This window comes from Borostomias antarcticus (genome assembly GCF_949987555.1).
Source record: "Borostomias antarcticus genome assembly, chromosome: 1".
NCBI classification, from domain to species: domain Eukaryota; kingdom Metazoa; phylum Chordata; class Actinopteri; order Stomiiformes; family Stomiidae; genus Borostomias; species Borostomias antarcticus.
The window spans coordinates 49879887-49902814 of NC_140234.1; the positions used below are offsets into that span (position 1 = coordinate 49879887).

The window sequence follows — 22928 nt, forward strand, 5'->3', positions numbered from 1 at the left end:
TTAGTTTTATGCATAGGCATTGCTAACTAAGAAAAACTAGCTAATTCTAGACTGTTGGTTAAAACTAGCTAATTCTAGACTCAAGATTGAGCAGGAGAACCGAAGATTCAAATCCATTCTAGCTTTATATAGTGTTAGGGCGGGGATATGCTAAGAACACCGCTCTACATCATCCGGTACCGTTTTAAACCCGCCCAGAAAATCCAGAAATCAAAACTGGTCAAAAACACAAAACTGGTCTAACTTCACAATTCAGTACTACACATGGTTCATCCCATTTTTACATGTTATCAGCAATGCATCACTAACACATAGAATGTGTTTTCAAGCAAATCTCAGATTTTGGTTAACTGGGACTTTAAAGTTTAGTGGGGCATTTAAAAGTTTTAGGGCTGGTGGTAGAGCATCCCACTGTGTAGTGGCAGCATAAAATAATGTATTTTTCCCTGTGAGTGTTTTTAATTTAGGGGGGAGAAGGTCAGCGGAACTCCCTCTGGTGGAGTACCTATGAACATCACTCACTCTGGTCAAGTAGTTCAACAGGTACTTGGGGACTGTTCCTTTGAGTATTTTGAATACCAGACACACTGAAAGGTAGCATACTCTTTCCTCCACCCTGAGCCACCCCAGGCTAATAAAATGGGCTGGGGTTAGGTGGGTCCTGGGATGGAAGTTGTTCAGCAATCTCACAAGCTTGTTTTGGGAAGTCTGTAATTTAGTGTTCAGTAGCTTGGAGATGTTAGTGTACCATGAGGTGCAAGCATAATCAAAATGACACAGGGTGAGGGCTCCAGCTAGGGTCTTCAGTGCACTCCTGTTGATAAACGAAGAGATCCTGGCCAAAAATCTAGTTTTTTGATTGACCTTTGTGATTACCTTTATTGCCATTTTTCACCAGGAAGTTTGCTATCCAGAATATAACCCAAATAAGTACCCTCCTCTTTACTTACTTAGGTTAGAACTGGACCCAAGTAGTATGGATTCTGTTTTTCCAAGGTGTAATGGCAGTTTGTTGTCAGAAACCCAGAAACAAACGTTTCTGAGCTTGGTGCAGTAATAATATTTTACCAATAATATTTTACTCTTATGGTCAACTTGTCAGAGCAGCTGGCAAAAGCTGGTAAATGGCCATTGGAAGGTAGTCTGGAGGAATTAATTAGATGCCAGTTTGATGAATGCAGGGCATTAAGGCACACTCATTGAGTTACGCTTCAACATTTGCTAGGCATCTTATGAAGTATGCCTGTATTGTTCTAGGCGATAACTCAGTTGGAGAACACTCTCAATGGATGTGGGGCCCATACAATGACAGCGGGACACCGTCTGGCTACGCTAGCCGGCTCAGACTGCAAGATGACCTGTCATTAATGTGTAATACTCTCTATACATTATATATATTGATGCTGCGCCTTCACTTCAAGGGGCATCTATTATTCATCCCACTAGATGGGATGTTTCAGACAGGGGTCATGCACACCATGGTGAGGATTACTTTGCCGACGCACCACACTTCTACCCCACTGGATGATCCGGTTCTGCCCCCTCACCTTCATCAAACCTGCATTCACAGTTTACAGATCTTCAAAGTGAAACTCACTGTTACCTAGGTCTCTCTACCTACTGTACCTATTTCGCTTTTTCACTTTCATATTTTCTCTTTGTCTCACCACATGAGCAAATGTTCCGCTCGTTTTGGCTTGACACTTCAAATGGGAGGAGGAACAGAGAGCTCAGAACCTGGGCTAACATTCGCATTCAGCATCAAATTGGTTTAAGGCCATCTTGTGTTTATTTGTGGATGGCACGGGCCTATAGTCTTTAGTGGTGGTGAGTCTTACACTTTCTGTAGCTGTGACAATGTGCCACTGTTTGTACGCGACTGTTTGTAGCATGTGCACCAGCACCCCTATCAATCAATTCACAAGTTAGAAGGATATTCAAGGGTGTAATTGGCTCATTAGCTAATTGGGAGTTTATGAATGCAGGAAATTGGTCAAATTGCCAAACGAGCACTAATGTCCTATTGCATCCAGGGGCGTCATTTATCAAAAAGCGTGCAAAACTGTTACTAAAAAAGTGGATACACACACAATGTATACACACAAAAGTAATCCGTACACATAAAACATTTACACCGTTTTTGGATTTACCAAACTTGTTGTACCACAGCCAAACATGTCTAAGCACAGCTGAGACAAATCTCCCCTTGATAAATCTGCCCTTTCCCACAACAGAGTGTATCTCACAGTCCGCCTCCAACAAGCCCAAACACAACCATGGTTGTAGCCCACCCACATTAAGCCCAAATGTACCTATGCAAATGAGCACATGCAAGGATTTACACATAAAAACCACCTGTGCAATGAAATGTGTGGAGAGAAAAAACAGAGAAGAAGCAATGGCACCCAAGAGGAAAAAGAAGAAAAACTTATTGGAAGCTGAGATCCACACACTTGTTAGTGAAGTGCGAGCAAGGAAATCTGTCCTCTTTGCAAGGTATTTGCATGAGTCAAATAATAATAATAATAATATAAATAATATAAATAATACATTTTATTTGTATTGCACTTTTCATTTGAATCCTGTATACTTTTCACCACCCAGATACCTTTTCTACAGCAGTAATTTTGACTTTGTGGGATAAACAATGGAATGATTGTGACATCAAGTTATTAATGGGCCCATTCACTTAAGCAATTATACACGAGATGCCGTTCTTTAACGTCATTAATGGTACGAGAGTGCTGCGGAAATACCAAGGCGCTTGCGCCGAGGTATGTATGCTGTCCTCGAGTACCATAAATGACGTTAAAGGAGTAGTAAAGGGAAAATGCATGTTTAGCCCTGTTTTAAGGTTACTTATGATCATATACAATGGTTCAGATCAAAACGTTGACAAAACTAGCACTTTTGAGAAAGTCTGATAATTGCTCTATCACCATTTTGGTCATACAATGGATGTGGGTGGGCACCTTGAAAAATCATTCAAAAACATGTTAAACTCTTGATTTCAAGGACAAGAAGCTCACCGAGGGGGTAATTGGTGTCCGTTGGTGTTCTGATATCGAATTCGCCGCAAAGTATGAATCCTGTAGGGTTTTATTGATCATTTCATGAAATCCATCGACTTGTATTGAAGCGACCATTGTAGATGAGTAGATAAATCCGCAGACAGATTCATGAAGCGGAACTACTTACGGTAGCTATTGTTATTGTTTATGTTGCTAGGCTACCTAGTTTGCAGAAGTTTGTGCTGCGACTAAATAGCTCTATGCTAAATATTTAAAAAAGCCTTTCCAGATGAACTAGAATCTTACTTTATGGCGAATTATATGTCAGAACGCCAACTAACACCTCTGTGAGTTTCTTGTCTTTGAAATTGAGAGTTTAACATGTTTTTTGAATAATTTTTCAAGGTGCCTACCCACATCCATTGTATGACCAAACGGTGGTAGAGCAATTATCAGACTTTCTCAAAAGTGCTAGTTTTGTCAACGTTAAAATCATTACATCTTTTTAGTTTTAATTTGCTCTTAAACTTAAGCTTTCTGCTAGATTTCATCTTCAACGGAAAGTAGTTCCTTAGCGACTCTATGAGCATTCTCTCCCTGGCAACACGCTTGGGATTGTTTTCCTTACTATGGGCCTAGTTAACACTATTTGCCAGTGTGCTGCCGGTTATAACATAACTTAATTCATCAAACTGTAGTTCAGTCTTTATCCACCTAAGTCTAGCCAAGAGAAAAACAATAGCCTATGTTTCCACCACTTGTTAGCCTACTACCACCGAAACATTTTAATATGGGTTGCGAAATAGCTCGCATCAACGTCTTATCGAAACAGCTGTTGCGAGTTGTAAACATCAGGCGCTGCGGTGTAAACGTTGCCATGGAAATCACAGACTCGATGCAAGAAAATAATGGCGTAGCGATACGTTAAGTGATGAGGCCCTAGCCATGTATTAATCAGCTAGCCGTGGTTCTATCGTGATTACTACACTGCAGTTGACCAATCAGAGAGGTTGCTCAAACCTACCCGTTATATAATAAAGCATTATGGAACGAGAAGCAGTGGGATGTCACGGATATCGCCACGGCTAGAGGGAGTGGTTAGGCACGACGCGCAGCGGATAAATGTGGCCACGGTTGCCACATTTATCCGTCAATATGTCAAAAAGAAAGACAATACGAACTTTAAAATGTATTTTTAATGGAAATATTTGTTAATCATTTGCGGATACTTCTGCTGAAAAAGGGAAGGTTGCCAGGCAACGACAATGCTACAACACATCTTTGTAAACATTGATCTGGACACTGCCACGGCTACTAATAAGAGGTGGATTGATATTAAAAAATGTGCAAACATTCCATTTTAGCGTGGGAATATCGTGGTTATCGCCACGGCTGGAATGCAAACTGACCAATAGAGACAATGGACCGGATCTATACCGTTGTATAATTTAGCTTATACCATGGCCTGGGTTAATACTCTTTTCTGATTGGCCAGCAGACGTGTGTTATAACCGTGTATACGCACACGTAGTTCGGCTGAAGTTTAATTACTGATCTAAATTAATGCGCCGGCTTTGACAGCAAACCAAATGAGCTAATCCCATAGCCTGCTATAGTATCAGTATCAGTGTTTCCCACAGGATTTTGGGCAGCTATGGGGGGTGGACCTACGACCCTCTAGGGGGGTCAGGGGGAATGCCCCCCAGGGAGAACATTTTTTACATTGTTAATTTAAATGCATCAATTTGGCACACTTTGAGAGCAAAATCAAGAAACCATAGCAATTTAATCATCAGACCACATTTGGTTATGAAAGAGGATGGCAAAGAAGTAGTCATACACAAATCATGGTAAACGAGACAGGACTTTAAATAAAAATCTATATTAAATAACATCCAGTGTCGTGCCCAGTCTTTTTTTAATGAAAATACAGGTAACACCCTGACAAACAACTCAATGTGCCAAAGACCACATTTCCATCTACTGTACAAAATACTATTTAATGCAACATACTGTGGGACATGAGCCCTTAAAAAATGTCAGTTCTGAAAAAGATAAATCTGGGGGGAAATGTGCCAGTGGAAGCTGAACAGCCGTGTATCACTACTTTGCATTCTGTGGAAAACGAAATATAAATCTATGGAAGCGTTGTGCACAGAACGATTTTCTTCATAAATTCGTTGTGGACTGAACGAAAACATAGCCCATGTATTCCTATGGGACGTCACACTAAAACGTGAAATAAGCGATGTTTTTGATGCAAAACCACCGAGTGCAAAACTAGCTGGCGAAACTAGCAAGCAACAACGTTTTACAAGCAACTAGAAAACAACACTACTAGCTAGCCAACTAGCTCACAGTGTTATGGTCATTATTATTAGCTAGCATTACCTACTGTTCTTATAGCTACTGTTGGCATTAGCTAGCTAGCTAGCATTAGCTAGCTCGTATTCTAACGCTAGCTAACGCAAGGATGCTAGCTAGCTAGCTATTCACAGTGTACACAAGCACCATCCACATCAACACAGGGGATAGACGTGGACACAGGGATCAGGCTAATTTACGAAACTGGACCCAGGAGTGGAGCTACTCAGACGGCGCTTTGTGGGCGCGCTCCGCATATCACAATACCCCTGCCTTGCTCGCTTGCTTGCAAAGTGCTAGTTTTGTCAACTTTTTGATCTGAACCATTGTATATGATCATAAGTAACCTTAAAACAGGGCTAAACATGATTTTCCTCTTTACTACTCCTTTAATGTTTCTATGGTATGACACATCCCGTCCTCGCAAATCAACTCACAATGAACGGAAGATAATTATAGACTGACAGTAATATACAATACTTTTGGAGTTGAGGATAATCAGGTGTCTGGCTATCATACATAGTTTGTTGGCAACTAGCTTTGACAGCTGGACGATTTATATGTTGCACAGCAAATATGCAGTAGCCTACACTTTGCTCATTGCTATCTCGCAATATCAGGTAGCTACAGTCATAGATATATGGGTACAGTAGGCTATGGAATTAGCTAGTTTTGGTTGCTAGGCTCAATGTTTGGTTGCTAGGTTGTATCCAGGGTTGAGAGACATTGCTGAAAGAAAAGGTAACGGACACTTTCCATTTCACTTATGGTTCCAAACCCATGTTAACTATTGGATGTCATCGCTGTTCCTCCAAGAAATATGATATTCAATTTGTAATTTCATAGCAACGTGATTTAGCAGTGAGGGACTATAATGAAACTCAGCAATGAGCAACACATACATAACATTTCTTTATATTTTAATGTAGAAAATGCGAGTAAATGGCACATATTTATTTGTCTTTGGCATGTGAGGCCATGGTATAAGCGGGATAATCAACTCATAGGTGTGCGTTAAATGATTTTACACTTTTTCACTCCGCTGCGCGTCGGGTGGTTCTTCACCTCCACGTCGTGCCTTAAAACCGTTTAACGCACACCTACTCGTTGATTATTCCTTACGTGTCACCCCGCTATGACAAGTCAAAATGGCTATTGTGATTGCATTTTAATTTTAATATTGAGTGAAATAATGCATGCAGAAGTTGAAAATGAAAATGCAATCCAATTTGCATTTTCAAATTGCATGAGATAGAACATTGAATTGCCAATTGAAAAATGCATTGCCATTTGAATAAAGACACCAAAAAACTTCCATATGATGAAGTGTGTGGGAATAGTATAGTCTTCATTAGGATCAATGCACCTTTTAATGTATCGGTGTCTTCTGTCCACTGTTGTTGATGTTGTGCTGCTCCCTGCAAATCAATTGAACTCTGGGATTTCATTATAAAGTGAAGTCAACTGAAAAAAAAAAAAAGCGCAATCTCGTTCCTCTATGTACCAGTATGTGGTTGAATGATAATAAAAGCAACTCAACTCAACACAAGTGAAGTGAAGTGCACCTGATGAAGTGTGTGGGAATAGTATAGTGGGAGAGGATGAGAGCTCCTATGGTGAGCAGGTTATTATTGTTTATTGTTGTTGGCAGTAGGCCTAATGTGTGTTGCTAATAAAAATGTGTTATTTCAATTTTTTTGTTTTGCTCCTACATTTCTTTCTGTGCTCCTAATTTTTTTTCATTAAGGAGCACATGTGCTCCTAGTGAAAAATGTTAGCTTAGAGCCCTGTACACTCACCCAAGATGAAGCTAGCCTTCTCAGCAGTCCCATCACATTGACTGATCTACACAATGCGATCATAGGAATGAAGAAGGGAAAGTCCCCTGGGTGGGGTGGGATCCCCCCCTGAGTTTGAGTTTTTCATCATTTTCTGGAAGGAATTTGGCCAACTATTTTTGGACATGATCACTTTTCCTGTAGAAAATGGCTCTTTTATTAGGGATGCAAATTCCGCGATAATTGCAGTACTACCTAAACCTAATAAGGACCTCACACTCTGTAGCAATTATAGACCCTTATTATAGAACCCTCCATTCTTAACACCGAAATTAAGGTATATGCTAAAGTCTTAGCTACTCGGGTGGAAACTTATATGACAAAATTAGTACACCACGATCAGACAGGCTTTATTAGATCTCGCCTAACAATGGACAACATGCGTCGCCTGTTGCATGTTATTCATGCTGCCAAGGATATTGTCTCCCCCTGTGCCGTTTTATCCTTAGATGCCGAAAAGGCCTTTGACCGGTTAGAGTCGGATACCTATGGATGGTCCTCGAGCAATTTGGTTTTGACTCTAAATTAATTAAATTTACTCAAGTACTTTATTGTAACCCCTCAGCTGTGATTGTCACAGGGAATAACACCTCTGCTCAATTTCCTATTTCACACTCTTGTCACCAGGGCTGTCCTTTCTCTCCACTTCTATTCACTCTCTCAGTAGAACCACTAGCTCAGGAAATTAGACAACACCCTCTTATTTCTCCTATATCATTTAATGACACCAAGCACCACATTGCATTATATGCTGACGATATATTATTGTTTATAGATAGACCAGCCTCATCTATACCACATGTTTTAGAGACATTTAGAGAATTTAGCACCATGTCTGGTTAGAAAATTAACTGGATGAAATTTAAAAAAAAAGTAAATTTTCCAATAGATCAATCAACCCTACCCCCTCATATACCCATAGTAAACGTTAAATATCTAGGGATTGATGTATATTCATCCTTAACAAATATAACTACCAAGAATTTCCAAGGTATCTTGAGCCGTATAGAGAATGACCTAAATAGATGGTCATGTCTTCCTCATACACTACGGGCTCGTGTTTCCATTATTAAGATGGACATCTTACCACACATTAATTTCTATTCCTCAAAGCTACCTTTAGCCCCTCCTACTAAATATTGGGCCAAAATTCATTCTATAGTTTTTAAATTCATATGGGATGCAAGGCGACACCGGCTTAAGATGTCTTCAATGCAATGTCACATTTCTGAGGGTGGTCAGTTCCAAACTTTAAATACTATTTTTGGTCATATGTACTCCGTCCTGTCACTGTAGCTAAACCCAAACTCTTCAGTCTCTTGGAGGCCTGTAGAGGAAAAGCTTGCTCTTCCCCACAGGCTGCAGGACTTGGTTCATGAAGCTGTACCAAGTAAGCGCCTTAAGCTACATTTTGGGCTTATTGTTTCTCATTTGCTTACTGTATGGCGGGCAGTTGAGAAAACTACTAAAACAACCCAAAAGTGGCATCTGGATAGCCCAATTTTCCACAATCACTCGCTTCTCACTGGAAACATCCCTTTTTCTTTCTCTGCCTGGTGCGAGAGAGGCGTACATGTACATGTACATCTTCGATGGCAACGGTCTCCATTCCTTTGACGACTTACGCACTAAGCAATATATAATCTGCCTGGTTTTTCTTTTTTTCTTTCTTTTTTTCTGCAATTACGGTCTTTTTTTCTTTTCTTTTTTTCTGCAATTACGGTCTTCTATGAAGGCATATGGAGTTCACTGGAACACACAACTCACCCCCCATGCTTTACACAATATCTTATATAGCGAGGACCAATCCAAGAGGGTGGTCTCTGAGCTTTATTCTTTACTTTCTCAGTCTTCCTACAAACTCCTACCAGTCCAAAAAGTGTGGTGTAGAGATCTAGGTTTACCTATTACTAATGAATCTATACCGTGGCAAAAAGTATGGGGTTCAGTAGTCGAATCTTCCAAAAACCCCGACCACCAACAGATTCAACTTAACTTTATCCACCAGACCTACTTCACTCCAAGGAAGCATCATGCAATGAAAATAATATCCTCTCCACTGTGCGACCTCTGCTCTGACAGTCATATGGGTACCTTTTTACATATGTATTGGGAATGTAAAACTGTGAAACATTTTTGGAGGCCGGTCTCTTTTACTCTGTTAGCTCTGTCGGGTAAGACGGTTCCATGTTCACCCGTAGTAATGTGCTTGAACATCATAGAGCTCCCATACCCAGGGAAACGGGTGATAATGGCCGGCCTTACCGCTGCCAAAAAGCTGCTTGCTCTTCACTGGCAACCTCCTCATACACTAACACACATACAATGGTTAAGAACTTTTTTAGATGTGACTGGAATGGAGCTCTTGGTGGCTAGAATGCATGGGGCAAGCAGTAGAACCTTAGCACTATGGACTGAGACATATGAAAAGATAAACAACTTACTTAAACTGGGTTGATGCTAATATTTTTAAGAAGGTGCATGAGGGGTGCTGATTGATGCCGGTGTTGAGATCTGGATTGGGAATGAGGTGGGCTATTTGGGTGTCTGTAGCTCCCATTTACTGTACTTTTCATTTAGGAAAGAAGCAACAAGTGTATCCATGTTTATGCGGTTGGTTTGGATATATTGGATGGATGGAGGCTTGTATAGGTATGTGCATAGGTCTGTATCTATGTGTGATGTACAGTATAGGTATGTAAGCTCTGATAGGCAACATGTATGTATATTTATGAGGGCGTATGTACACTACATGTATGTATGCAGGTTACATGTGTGTATGTAGGGGTGTATATTGTAGAGTCAGTGGAACAATGCAAGATGTTTGTAACATTTAGTATGAGATCAGATGGGAGAGAGGGAGTTGCCACGGGGGAGGGAAGCTAGGGGGAGTATGTAAATTGCTTATAGATAATAATCATATGTTACAGTTTGAACAGCTCCCCATAAAGAAAAAACAAAACAAAAACATTTGATCACAAAAAAAAAAGGATGACAGCATCGTGTGTCGCGCAGTTTGGCCCGGGCGAGCAGGATGAAACCTTATTCATTTTTCCCTCTCTCCCTCACATTGCAATTCGCCAACTCCCCTGTTCTGAAAAAACGTGTAAAACACGGTATACGGTATGTCTGAAGGATGTGTAATTTACACACTTTTTGTTGTGTGTACTTTACACACTTTTCCTTTGATAAATCCCAAAAATGGCGTAAAACTGTGTGTACATTTTTACACACTTTTTTACACCATTTTTTCCCCATTTTGTGTGTAAACTACGATGATAAATGAGGCCCCAGAAGAGAAAAAGCCACCTTCTTTTCCTCTGCCTCCTTCATTATCAAGGTTTTGTGTCATTTCCCAGGATGATGTAATTTGTTCCATACCTCGTACCCTGTAGTTCTATGGCCTTATATGGGGCTGGCGGGGAGTTTACCTATGCTAATATGGGTGAGCGGCTACAAGCTTTCAACTTGTGAAACCAGGGGTTCACCATTAAGAGAAGGCAGGTGCAATCTCATCCAGCGGTTTACGAACATGTTGTGAATCAGACGGGAGCTTTCTTTAGAAACGTTCTTAGGAAAAAATTAAGAATGGAACATAGGAGGATATTGGTGAATGAGGCCCAAGCCTAGTAAATTGGGTGGCAGATTGTTGTGAGTTATTCTGAAAGCTCTCTCTGCTGGAGTGTGTTCTCTCATCTGAGTGCTTTAGTAGGTAATATTTACAGAGTAAAAAATGGGTAAATACACATTAGTCAGGGGCACTTTAAAACAGGGTTAGATGAGTTATTGCATTATGTGAGAGAGGCAACGCTAAGAGGACATTTACATAATGGAGTCACAATCTTGTATTCATGTATTCCTTCACTGGTCTTGGAACCAACTTTTGGCTATAGTGTCCTGAATGATTCCTGACTTGGCTGTACCAATACAATCTCCCCTGTTTGCTCACAACAAGCTATATACAGTATCTCCCAGTCTGTGTTTGGTCAAGCTACTGTAGCAGTATCTACTGTTTCTTCCAGCCTGTCATGTGAACCAGATGGGTGCTCCACTGTTTCCATTAGCCAAGGCTATGTTGAACATACAGGTACATGGGGTTCAGTACCTCTGACTCCCCTCACATACAGTAGATCACTCACTAGGTGATTAATGGTTATTACAGTAGTGCACGAGGGGCTGCCCTCATAGCTAAGTCTGTCTCAGGAAATGGTCTTTGCATTGTACTGTATACTTGCTTAATGATGCATGTGACCTGCTTATTGCAGCAATTGCTAAACCATACAGTACCAACACCGAGGTCCAAACCCATTTCTTATTTTTACCTCTACTCGTTTTCGAGTGCTTCTCACTTTTTGTCTTGCCCCCTGGAACACAGTTACAAAGGGTAGTGGTCGAAATCTTCCCCTATGAATGTGACAACCCTTCAATACCCGATACAATATGTTATCAGTTGTACTATGGTATTATCACAATGACATTTGCCATTTATCTGCTGGAGGTAGAAAAGCATGCATGCTTGTGATTTGTTCTTAACACTTTTCACGCAGTGCTCTGTAGGCTATTAACCAATGCTTGTTCCTAACCTGCCAGTCTACACTGATATTAGCGGTAAGTATAGCAACTTAGCTGCTGAACTATTTCAATTTTGGGCATCATATGCCATCAAGGGGGGGAATGGTGATATGTAAATATGTCAGAATGCGGGATTGTCATGCACAAATCAGTTTTAAATGTGATAGATAGCATTTGTATGTAGACAAATCATTACAAAAATTAGAGCTTTTAGAAAGGTGCCATACATATATTATATCATAATATTGCTTTTCCCTAAAAAAATATTTGATGATTTTATCATTTTTAAAAATAATGATGGGTCCAAAATTAATGTTGTTCTGTCTCTGTCTGAGATATTGCGACCACGCAGAAGTGTCAAGTTATATAAGACTGCTGTTCATTGACTACAGTTCGGCTTTTAACACTATGGGGCGAGTTCACAAAGGGATTGCGCAGGTTTTTCTGCCGCTATACCTATGCAAATAACCCCAAAATAAACCTTGCTATTCACAAAGCACTTGCAAAGGGTGAAATACCATGCTAACTGCATTGCCATCATCATAGCGTGTTTGTGCGCTTGTGCTATTTTTGGATATTTAAATGAGGTAATATGGGCGGGAAATGTGCACATTTCGAGGCAAAGGAGTCTCATTGAAAAAACAGTCCAATTCACAAAGATCGGCGGCGGCGCTGATTGCCACGTGCAGTTATAGTGAAATGATTTGCGTCGGTATGATTTGGTGGTAATTACACATTATTTCACACGATTTCACATGATTTGCTTTGCTGTCTTTGCAACAAGGTTGTCGAATTACACCTTTGTGACCACAAATACAAATAAGCCTAGATCATTTACCCTACGACCAAACATTAAATGAAAACTAAGAACGCCTGCAACTTCAGCCTAAACATTCAGCACCATAGACAGCTCAGCTCAAACTAATTTATTTTATTTTGGGATGACATGACAAACAAATGAAATAACAAAAGATACAGTGACAAAACAAGGATGCCCGTTTTTTTGCCTGGGAGTTATTGAATGATATTTTCTCCGTTGTTTTTTGCTCTTTTTCAAATCATTCCATCTCCGTTTGCAGTCCATAGGCCACTATTGCGTTTGGAAACACCAACTCCGCTCACAGACTGGGATATTAAATCCCAAATATGTTTTTAGCTGTGAGTGTGATGTTTTTTTGCTTGTAATTGTGAGGCATACCTGTGGACCCCGTCTGTCAGGACTTCCAGTTTGCACTTTGAGAATATATGTACACTGAATTTCATGTTTAGCCCTATTCCTGACTTCCCTGGCATGTATCTGACCAGTACAGGTTAAAATATTTCTGTTTTGTGCAGTACAGAGTTCTGTGTCAATAACGTTGGCGCGTGTACCCTGGCTCGTTGCTAGCTATGGGCACACTCGAAAAACTCGAAAAAGTATGATATACGTGGATTTCAAGTTCAGGAATTACATGGTTTATGCTTACCAAGCTCTGAAGTCATCCTGTAAACACCATAGGTCCTTTCGCCTCTGCATTTCGAAACAACAGCAACTTGTAAACAGTACTAATTTCACCGAACATACAACAGCCATCCCTTCACGCTGTAAACCTCTGCGAAATTCGGATTCAGATGAATTTCGCAGAGGTTTACAGTGTGAAGAGCCCAATTACTTTCCTCTAGCTCCTTGTCTCATTCTTCCCCTTGCTTTTCATGTAATACACACAAGTGTTTAATACAGTAGAGGGGTATGTAGCAAATCCCCACTTGACTCTGAGGATAACAGAGTGGCTTAACCCTCTCTCTAGGCCTGACACTGGCACAGAGAATTGCCTGTGATCTCAAATGAATGAAGGAGAAATGGGACAGGCACAGCAACGGCACCTGAACACTGTGCCAGAGGAATGGGAGGCCTGCTGTCGGGCTGCTGGAGTGGCAATAAGTGGCCTGGCCATGTAGTCTGACAGCCCATTGTAGAATGATGAATGGTAAATAAAATGTTCCCATATATCCACCTTTAACACTACCTACTATGCCCACCCTATTCAGTGATAAAGAAACTAAAGAAACTGATAAGAATGTTATGAAGTCTGGTAGCTGTCCCAGTCTTGTAGTAATATGCCGGGAAACCTGTGGTACGCTGTCCCTCCAGGGTCTGTGTACTAGTATTAACATTGGTGCATTGTAGCTTCATGAGTGCTGGTAATTAATGCAAATAGGGACATCCCAAGTCCCAGACAAAATCTTTTTAACATCTCACCACTAATAATGTAGTGAGTATTGAGTAGAATAACAAGTGGCTTATCTGGAGAAATAGCTGTGACTACATAATGCCATTGAGAGTCAAGAGGAGGTTTATGCCAGAGTTAGAGGGGTGCCAGGGGGAACTTTAGAGTGTCATGGTGTTAAAGGAACGCCAAGGGGATTGTAGAATGGAATTACATTGGCAATGAGAGTATTAAATCATGCTCCAAATCAATAACATACCATACCCTATTCCTCACGGCTAGTCTATCTCATCAATGTTAATTTTGAATTAACGTTCCATTCTAAGCAGGCCTCACTGTCTGAGAAGAATTATTTTCTCCCTAGCTAGCACTATGTTAATTTGGTTGTTGCGTGGATCAATCAATCAATCAATCAAAGCTTTATTTGTATAGCGCATTTCATACCCAGAGGCAACACAATGCGCTTTACAGAGAACAAGGGAGGTGGGCATACGACCCACTCTCTACATATTCCAGAGGGAAGCAAAAAAACAGTAATCACCCGGGGGCCAGATAAGTGATGCGCACACCACATTTTCTGTTTAATGGAGAAGGCAAATGCCATTGGACTTGTGTGTGTTCCTTCAGTATCTTTGTTTGAGTGTGTGTGTGTGTGTGTTTGTGTGAGAGAGTGTTTGAGTGTGTGTTTTATCTCCATCCCAGAGTGAGAAAGTTCAGATTGCATAACACCTGTCTGTGGTGCTTTTGTGGAAGACATGAAAGAAGGCCCACAGCATCCCTCTCTCCACATCAGTATGCACACACCCCCACAAAAGGAAAGGTTTATTCAGTTGTTTTTCTTTTCTTTTAAGCTTGTGCTGTTTTTTTGAAGTCCCAATCTCCAGGTAAACTGTGTTTGGCCTGTGTGAGTTTCCTTCCTGCCTGTGGAAGGATAGCGAGTGGAAGGTCATGAAAACAGGAAGATATGTAAATTGAGTTATGTTGCTTAGCACCCCTCTATATCTTTAAAACTACACCTAGAGGTAGAAATAGGAGAACAATAGAGACAAAGAAGTGCAGAATGGAAGTGTTTAATAGGAGGTTGAGATGGAAGCAAATAGGTGAAAACAGCATGGACTGAAAATTCCTCAGAGTTGCATAAAATTCTCGATTTAGTGTGAAATATAGTCCTCTCTCTTTTCTTACGGCCGTGGCTTCTGGATTGGTGCAGCAATCAATTTAAGTGGTATATGGAGCTTATCATTCCATATAATAGCTGTAATATTATGGGATAGGACAGTCATGCTCGTACACAGCAGATTACTGACTGGTTGTGCCATGTAAGCTACAGCAATTGCCTCCATTCATCTACAGTACAGGGAAGGGAGAGGTTTGAACCATTGCCCCACAATCTAAATGCAAATTCCATGTAAGCGGTGTAATCATACATGGGATTTGACATGTAATAAGACATGTCCTTCTGTCACGCACAGCCTGATCAAATCGATCAGTTCACCTGTTTCAGCTCACTACTAGTAATTTAGTCACCGGTCTTCCCTGGCAGTAGCTAAACTAAGTGACAGGGTACCTGGGATTTGGAAAGGGGAAAGGTGGAAGGCTCCAGAAAGAAAATGGATAGTCTAAAACCTACAGTATAACCATCTCACCAATCACTGAGATTAAATTATGTGAATAAGTGAAAGGAACAATTGGAAGGAGAACATGGATGGAACTTGGTAATGGATTAAAGCAACTCATCCTATCCCTTGGAAATAGTCATACACAAATGTAAATATAGCTGCAAGCAGTAATGATCAGGGTCCAAGCGCTTTGGAAGGCATGTGGCAACTGGAGATTTGAACTGTTAACCTCTGAATCCCCAGAGAAGGTGAATTTCCACTGCGCTACCGGGAACATAGGACAATTTGAGGCAATGATATTGCATGTTATTTCTCTCTCAAATCATAATAGGCAAAATGTTGGAGATGCATTTTTGAAAAACAACACAGCATTATCCTGGTTTCAGGTCTAAGTATTTTGGTGAAATTTGTGTAAAAATTAGATGAAATAGAAAATGTGCATACAGTACAAATTACAGCAAGATATTGAACATTGCTGAGTACTCATCGTTTGACCAATCTGAACGCCGTTTTAAAAGCTTGATATGTACTACCCAAAGAATGTTGTTCTAGTTAGTGAGGCAAACTTTTGTCACAGTTCAGTGGAGGTGCTGAAAAAACATCTCTGTAGGATGCACAGGTGATTTATTTAGATTTTTTAAAGTTTGGAATGTGACATGTCTAGAAATTTAGATTTGTTATAAAAAGCCATACCGACTTGATTCAGTCAATACCAATGTGTATGCATCGACTGAGTAATAACCCTAGGTCATGCGAACCGAATTTGGTACACATTCATGTAGCAGATTATGAGATATAAACTTTTGACATTTGTGGTGCCCCCTAGTGGCGGTATCCCCCTAGTATCCTAAAACTGCGTAGCAAAGCTCAGACCTAGCGTCCGAGCACGTGCACCAAGTTTGGTTACCATTGCATTAGCCATTTTTGATTTAGGAGTGTAAGTTAACGACACAGGTTTGAAAATCTGTAATGTCAAAAGGGATCAACATATTGAAATTTCTTTGATACCTTTAGATCAGCGAGGTCTGTGGACGATCCTGCCAAATTTTCGGGATGACTGTTCTAACGGTTTCTGACAAATTAGCCGAAATAGGTTTTTGAGAAAATTGAAGAAAAGTCCCAAAATGTTATTTTTTTGTGCTGAAGACCATTGGAGTAAAGATGCAGATGAATTGATCGATTAAAATGCTGTAAGAATTTTGACTGTACGCCAAACTAATTGCAAAAATGTAAATGTGATAGTTATAGTGCCACCTTGAGGTCAATGAGTATCATTTTATGTGTCTGAGTAGTGGGTGGGATGTGCATTCCACCTGCCAATTTTGCTGAGAAAATGAAGGCCTTTATGATGTGTGTATGGAATGTAGGGCTGTCAAATAAATACTCAAACGTCGACTTTGGGGAAAAAATGCATAATCGATCTTCAAAATGTAGATTTGATTAGTAGGCTATCGGAAAGCAGCTCGGGCAGGCTGCATAGCGATGTCATCTCCTGCCCCCGGCACGTTGTCTCCAGGCTGCATGGCAATGTCATCTCCTGTCCCCAGTGCGCTGACTCCAGGCCGCGAGGTGATGTCATCTCCGTCCGCGGAGCGCTGAATCCAGGCTGCGTGGTGATGTCATCCTCAATCCATGGCACGCTGCTGCTAGGCCGCATTGTGATGTCAACTCCCTCGCTGAACACACAATCTCCAGAGGGCCCATCCCTCATGTCAGTTGCTGTCAGGGGTTCGAACATGTTGGTTACAGAACCCTAGCCTGTGGTGGAAGGAAGTTCTCCTTAATCAAATAACGTTTGATTTGATGGTATTTCTCCGGGCAATGCTCATTGTTCAGAGATACATACTTTCTTTTTCTGGGTAAAATGGGGGTGACTTGACGCAATGATAAAGGTGTGTATCTACGATGTCTATGTTCCCAGGGTCCTATGTTCTGAGTTTCCTGTTCTCCATGTGGAGATTTCTAAGACAGAAGTATTGTTCAGGAGAGAGTTGAATGCCAACGTTCCAAGTTTAACAAAGTTTATTACACACAAGCGTGCAAGCAGCACAATAGCCACATAAAATACATACAAACACCCCCAATAACCCGTGTTGAGAAGGGGACCGTCAAATGTCAGTTGCCTCATGCACACAGCAGTCTGCAATGTGAGAAATGGCAGCCCAGATCTGCAGTTACAGTCAACATTTATACAGTCAAAGAGAGCAACCGTGGTGTCTGAGTTACTGCCCGGCCTTCGCTCCCCCCCCCCCCCCCCCCCCCCCAGCCCAGGTGGATTCCTGTTTTGTCAACCGAGAGGGTTGGTGTGAGGATAGTGTGAGCGAAGACAATCAAGGCGCTTAGTTCTACAAACATAAGATAGTAGATGCACAATATTCTGTCTGCAAGGAATGGGAGGCCAGTTCTAATTGGCCAAAACAACGCACAGTCTGTAATTACTTCAACTAAGGTCTAATATGTTAAGGGGTTCAACTAAGATCTAATAATACAGAATTTCCATTACACTCCTAAGTCCCCTATGTCCCCAGTTTCCTATGGTCCCAGGGTCCTATGTTGCTCATGTATTAACCTTTATGTTACCAGGCTAGTACCATTGAGATCAAAGATCTCATTTCCAAGGGAGACCTGGCCAAAATATTAGCATATACATTTACAGAAACATTAATAAACACATAAAGCAACAGGAAACTTAAAATGGGTTCAAGGTTACAGAATGCCCAAATTAAAATACCTACAGTATGGACATTGACATGTGCCAACAGAATAATTTATCATTGAGCTTATAAGAACTTTAAAAGCAGTCAGAGAGACCAATTCCCTTAGTTTCAAATATTTTTGAAGGCTATTCCAAGTATGTGGAGCAGTGCACATACAGTAAAGGCTTTCTTTCCCAGGTCAGTCCTTGCACTGGGTACATCTTGTGATCTCAGACTATAATTACCAACAGATCTCTGTGCAATCAGAGAGCAGATTTAGGACGGGAGTTTACCTATGATAGCTATAAATCAACAGGTATCAATGACTGAGCCTCCGCAAGGTCAGGGAAGGCCAGCCAGACCTGGAGTACAGTGTACAGTGAGTATGCTCTCCTGTCAAATGTATCACAATACAAATATTTTTAGGTGTTTGGCATTATTGTACAGTACATACTGTAGTCCTCTGTGAGAACAGTGAAAACAAGCACCACGGGAATGCTTATGTCCAAGCCTTGCCAAATTTAAAAACATTTGGATTGTGATAGTTTACAGGAGAGCATTCTGAGGCTGGTAAGATTACACCCTGTGCTTCCCGTTTCAGAAAACCACTTTATCATAGTTTTTCCAATGCATTCACATATGCCCCATTGACTTCCATTGTAGCCCAGTTAGAGCCTGCATAAAAACTGCATTTAGCTCAGTACTGGAATGAATAGTGAAATTATGGTTTCTATGTTTCAGGTTCATAGTAAACAGACCATAAATAGGGCTAAATGTCCAAAATAGCACACTACCCCTTTAATGCACATTAAGTAAACCTTTTCAAAGGGTTTTATGTTTTTGGAGCAGTCGCAAAGTAGATAATTGATCAGTACTCTATCTGTCTGTCTAAAAGCCTAGTAAAAGCAGCAATGAAGCATCAGGTCTGGGACAGTGCTGCTGTGTCCTGGTGGATGGAGCCCCAATAAACAAGTGTAACAGGGCCATAACAATACTAATGACAAGGGAAATCCAACCAAAATCTTAACCAAGGACAAATCCCTAGGTTAACTAGTCACACCAGACCAAACCATGGCCAGACCACACACAGAGCATAACCCCTAAATCAGTATCACCTCAACCAGCATGGATACGGGCACCCACAGGTAAAAAGATCCCGGACGAGGACAGAGGTCCTATATTCATCTCCATTCTATCTATGTGCCCTGAACATGCTCACACATACAAACACCCATTCTGATTTTGTAACCCTGACCCCTTTGAGTGCCCATGTCATATTAAGCGAATACAGAGCTGGGGAACACCTTTTTCAGGTTCTAATTATGTGCTATGTAGAGGTGGGGAGCATAGGACCCTGGGAACATAGTCCTGACCCTTTTCACAAGGCAATCAGGAGCCATGTCCAATTAGAGTTGAGTGGAGAGATAGCCTGGACAGCTTGGAGACTGTCTTAGCATCCCGCGACAAGGCTAAACCCACTCAAATCCCACATGACTATACTGTTCTTAAGTCTTCGAGTCCTATACAACCCTCATCTATTCTCCCTTGACTGCCATTTAGGCACTTTATAATACACCTACTTACTCTACACTGGTAAGAGAGTTTTTTTCAACATTGATTATGACTTTAATGGACATACATTAGGAGCAGGACATGCAACGTGGTGCCATAGAAACCATGAAACATACTGAAATATGCATTAGAAATATGTTGTAGCAGGATCAGTCAGGAACACTCTTGTCATAGATTTGACCATTTATTGCAACACATGTAAATACAAGTATGCTTGGCGCTGATGGCTCCACTCTTGAGATCCTCCCTTTATTAGTCAAGTCAAGTCAATTTTATTTATATTGCACATTTACAAACAGCTGTGGCTGAACCAACGTGCTGTACAGATAAAAGCAAAAGATATAAATACAAAAGCATAAGAATAGTGCAAATACAGATAAGTGCAAAGACACAGACAACAAAATAAAATTAAAAAAAAAAAAAAAAAATGTGCAGCAAATTACAAAATAAAGTTTAAAAAAAATTAACCAAGCAGCATGCTAAGTCAAAACAGCAAGAGCAATGCAGAAAACCCCCATGAGTACACTCGAGTGATCCAAAGCAAGACATTTAAGTCCAATTTAAACTTTGAGCTAAGCAGGACCCTGAACTAGAATGGTGGTGGCTGGGGTGGTGGTTCCAAAGCTTGCCAGCAGCAGCAGTGAGTGTGGCAGCATTGGTGTTGTTGGTATCAGTGTGGGAGTCAATTAAATAGGCCACCTTGTTGTGAGAGTTGGGCTGTGTTTGGAGTGGATGATAGATATTGATTCTGATTTGTACTGTATGACTTCTGTGTCCTGCTAAACAAACGCGATGCCACATTTAATTGGTGGGTGGGTGGGTGGCTGTGCATGCGTGATTGCTGACCAAGGTAGGGGTATGCATATTCATCACACTTGCCACTTCATTTGTTTTCATGATAAACTCTGACATGAAAAATCTCTCTCTCTCTCTCTCTCTCTCTCTCTCTCTCTCTCTCTGTGTCTGCTGTAGGAAATGTGTTTGTTGTGAGCTTGGCTTTTGCTGACCTGGTGGTGGCCTTCTATCCCTACCCGCTGGTGCTGTACGCCATCTTCCACGATGGATGGTCGCTTGGTGAGACACAGTGCAAGGTGAGAGCCTGTCTTTCAGCCTGTCTCTTTGTTTGCTTTTAGTAGGTCTGTCTATTTCTGACAGTATTTACTTGCATGGTTATCGACACTACCAACCAACTTAATCCAGTCCACCATGCCATCCATCCACTGAAACATCCATGTGCTTAACTATCTCTCTCACTCTCTCTCTCTCACTCTCACTCTCCCCCCGCTCTCTCTTGGCCTGTCTCTCCAGGTGAGTGGCTTCCTGATGGGCCTGAGTGTCATTGGCTCCATCTTTAACATCACAGGCATCGCCATCAACCGCTACTGCTACATCTGCCACAGCTTCACCTACGACAAGCTCTACAGCTACCGGAACACCCTGCTGCTGGTGGCGCTCATCTGGGTGCTCACCGTGTTGGCCATTGTGCCCAACTTCTTCGTGGGGTCCCTTCAGTACGACCCGCGCATTTACTCGTGCACCTTCGCCCAGGCCGTCAGCACGTCCTACACCATCACCGTGGTGGTCATCCACTTCTTCGTGCCCATCGCCGTGGTGACGTTCTGCTACCTGCGCATCTGGATCCTGGTGATCCAGGTGCGGCGGAAGGTGAAGTCGGAGGTGCGGCCGCGCATCAAGCCCAGCGACCTGCGGAACTTCATCACAATGTTTGTGGTGTTCGTGCTCTTCGCCATCTGCTGGGCACCGCTGAACTTCATCGGGCTGGCGGTGGCCATCGACCCGGAGATGGTGGCGCCGCGGATCCCCGAGTGGCTCTTCGTGGTCAGCTATTTCATGGCGTACTTCAACAGTTGCCTTAACGCCATCATCTATGGCCTGCTGAACCAGAACTTCCGCAAGGAGTACAAACGGATTGTCATGTCTATGTGGAAGCCACGCCTCTTCTTCCAGGAGACATCACGGGGCGGCACGGAGGCCATGAAGAGCAAGCCCTCACCTGGGCTAAACAACAATGAGCACTTAAGGGCAGAAACTATGTGACAATCCCCTTGCTCCTGGCTCAACCTTCCCTCCTTTCTCTCAGTCTGGAGTGCCATTTCTATACTGTATCTTACTGACTCACTGCACTATTGTGCAGCATCAAAGCCTCACATGACTCTGGCAACAAAGTGAGTCAAAGAGAGAGAGAGAGAGAGCGAGAGAGGGAGAGGGAGAGAGAGAAGGGGGAGAAAGAAAGAGAGAGAGAGAGAGAGAGAGAGAGAGAGAAAGAGAGAGAGAAGGGTAAAACAAGATGTTGACTAACTGACTGTATTATTCATAATTTGAAGAGTGCCATTCATGAAGTGAATGCCATTCATGAAGTGAGTGCCATTCATATATTATTCTAACTTATTACAGTATGTATAATTTTCTTATGTTCACCTCATGGTGCCTGCCTGCTGCTGTAGCAATATGCATTTCAAAGTGGAAGCACCAAAAGTTTTATTTTTATTTTTTCTGAAACATTAAGTCCATGAACGTTTGTCTCAAAGACAGTGTGTTGTTAAACAGTTTTCAAAGTATTCTTGTAAATTGTACTTTTTATTTTTACAGTGATTATTCCATATCTCCCTTTAATTTTGAACAAAATTGTCATTTTTTTGTTCTCAGTACCTGATACATACCTGTATATCTCGATTTCAAATTCCATAGAAATTACAGTTATGCTTAACGGTTTGTCAATGGTAGGAGCCTCAATTAATGGGCATTGTTTATGGTTTGTCAAAAGGTGCCTAATGTTACACTTATAGCCTCAAACAGGAGATTTTGCCAAATATAAACATGTTCACAAACAGAGGACAGTAGAGTTACTGTAACTCAGGCTTAGAGTTAGATAAATATCTCATGTAGACACATCAGACTGGGTGGTTTCAGATGGCACCAAAATAATGTTATAATGTCTGTATGAAAAGGGATGTTATAACTCTTTAATTAAGTGTCCTGAAAAATCACCCATGGTCCTTGAAAAGCACAATAAACCAGTTTAAACTCA

At 41.4% G+C, this 22928-nt stretch overlaps 1 protein-coding gene across 1 annotated transcript in view; it reads left to right on the forward strand.

Moving 5' to 3' along the window:
- Window positions 1-21937, forward strand: part of mtnr1ba (melatonin receptor type 1Ba) — a gene marked incomplete at both ends in the record, with an annotated part of 54181 nt that extends 32244 nt beyond the window's left edge. The window contains 2 exon segments of the mRNA XM_084436083.1: window positions 20852-20970; window positions 21188-21937. Coding sequence (XP_084292209.1) covers window positions 20852-20970; window positions 21188-21937 — 869 coding nt within the window.
- Between the last annotated feature and the right edge of the window lie 991 nt (window positions 21938-22928).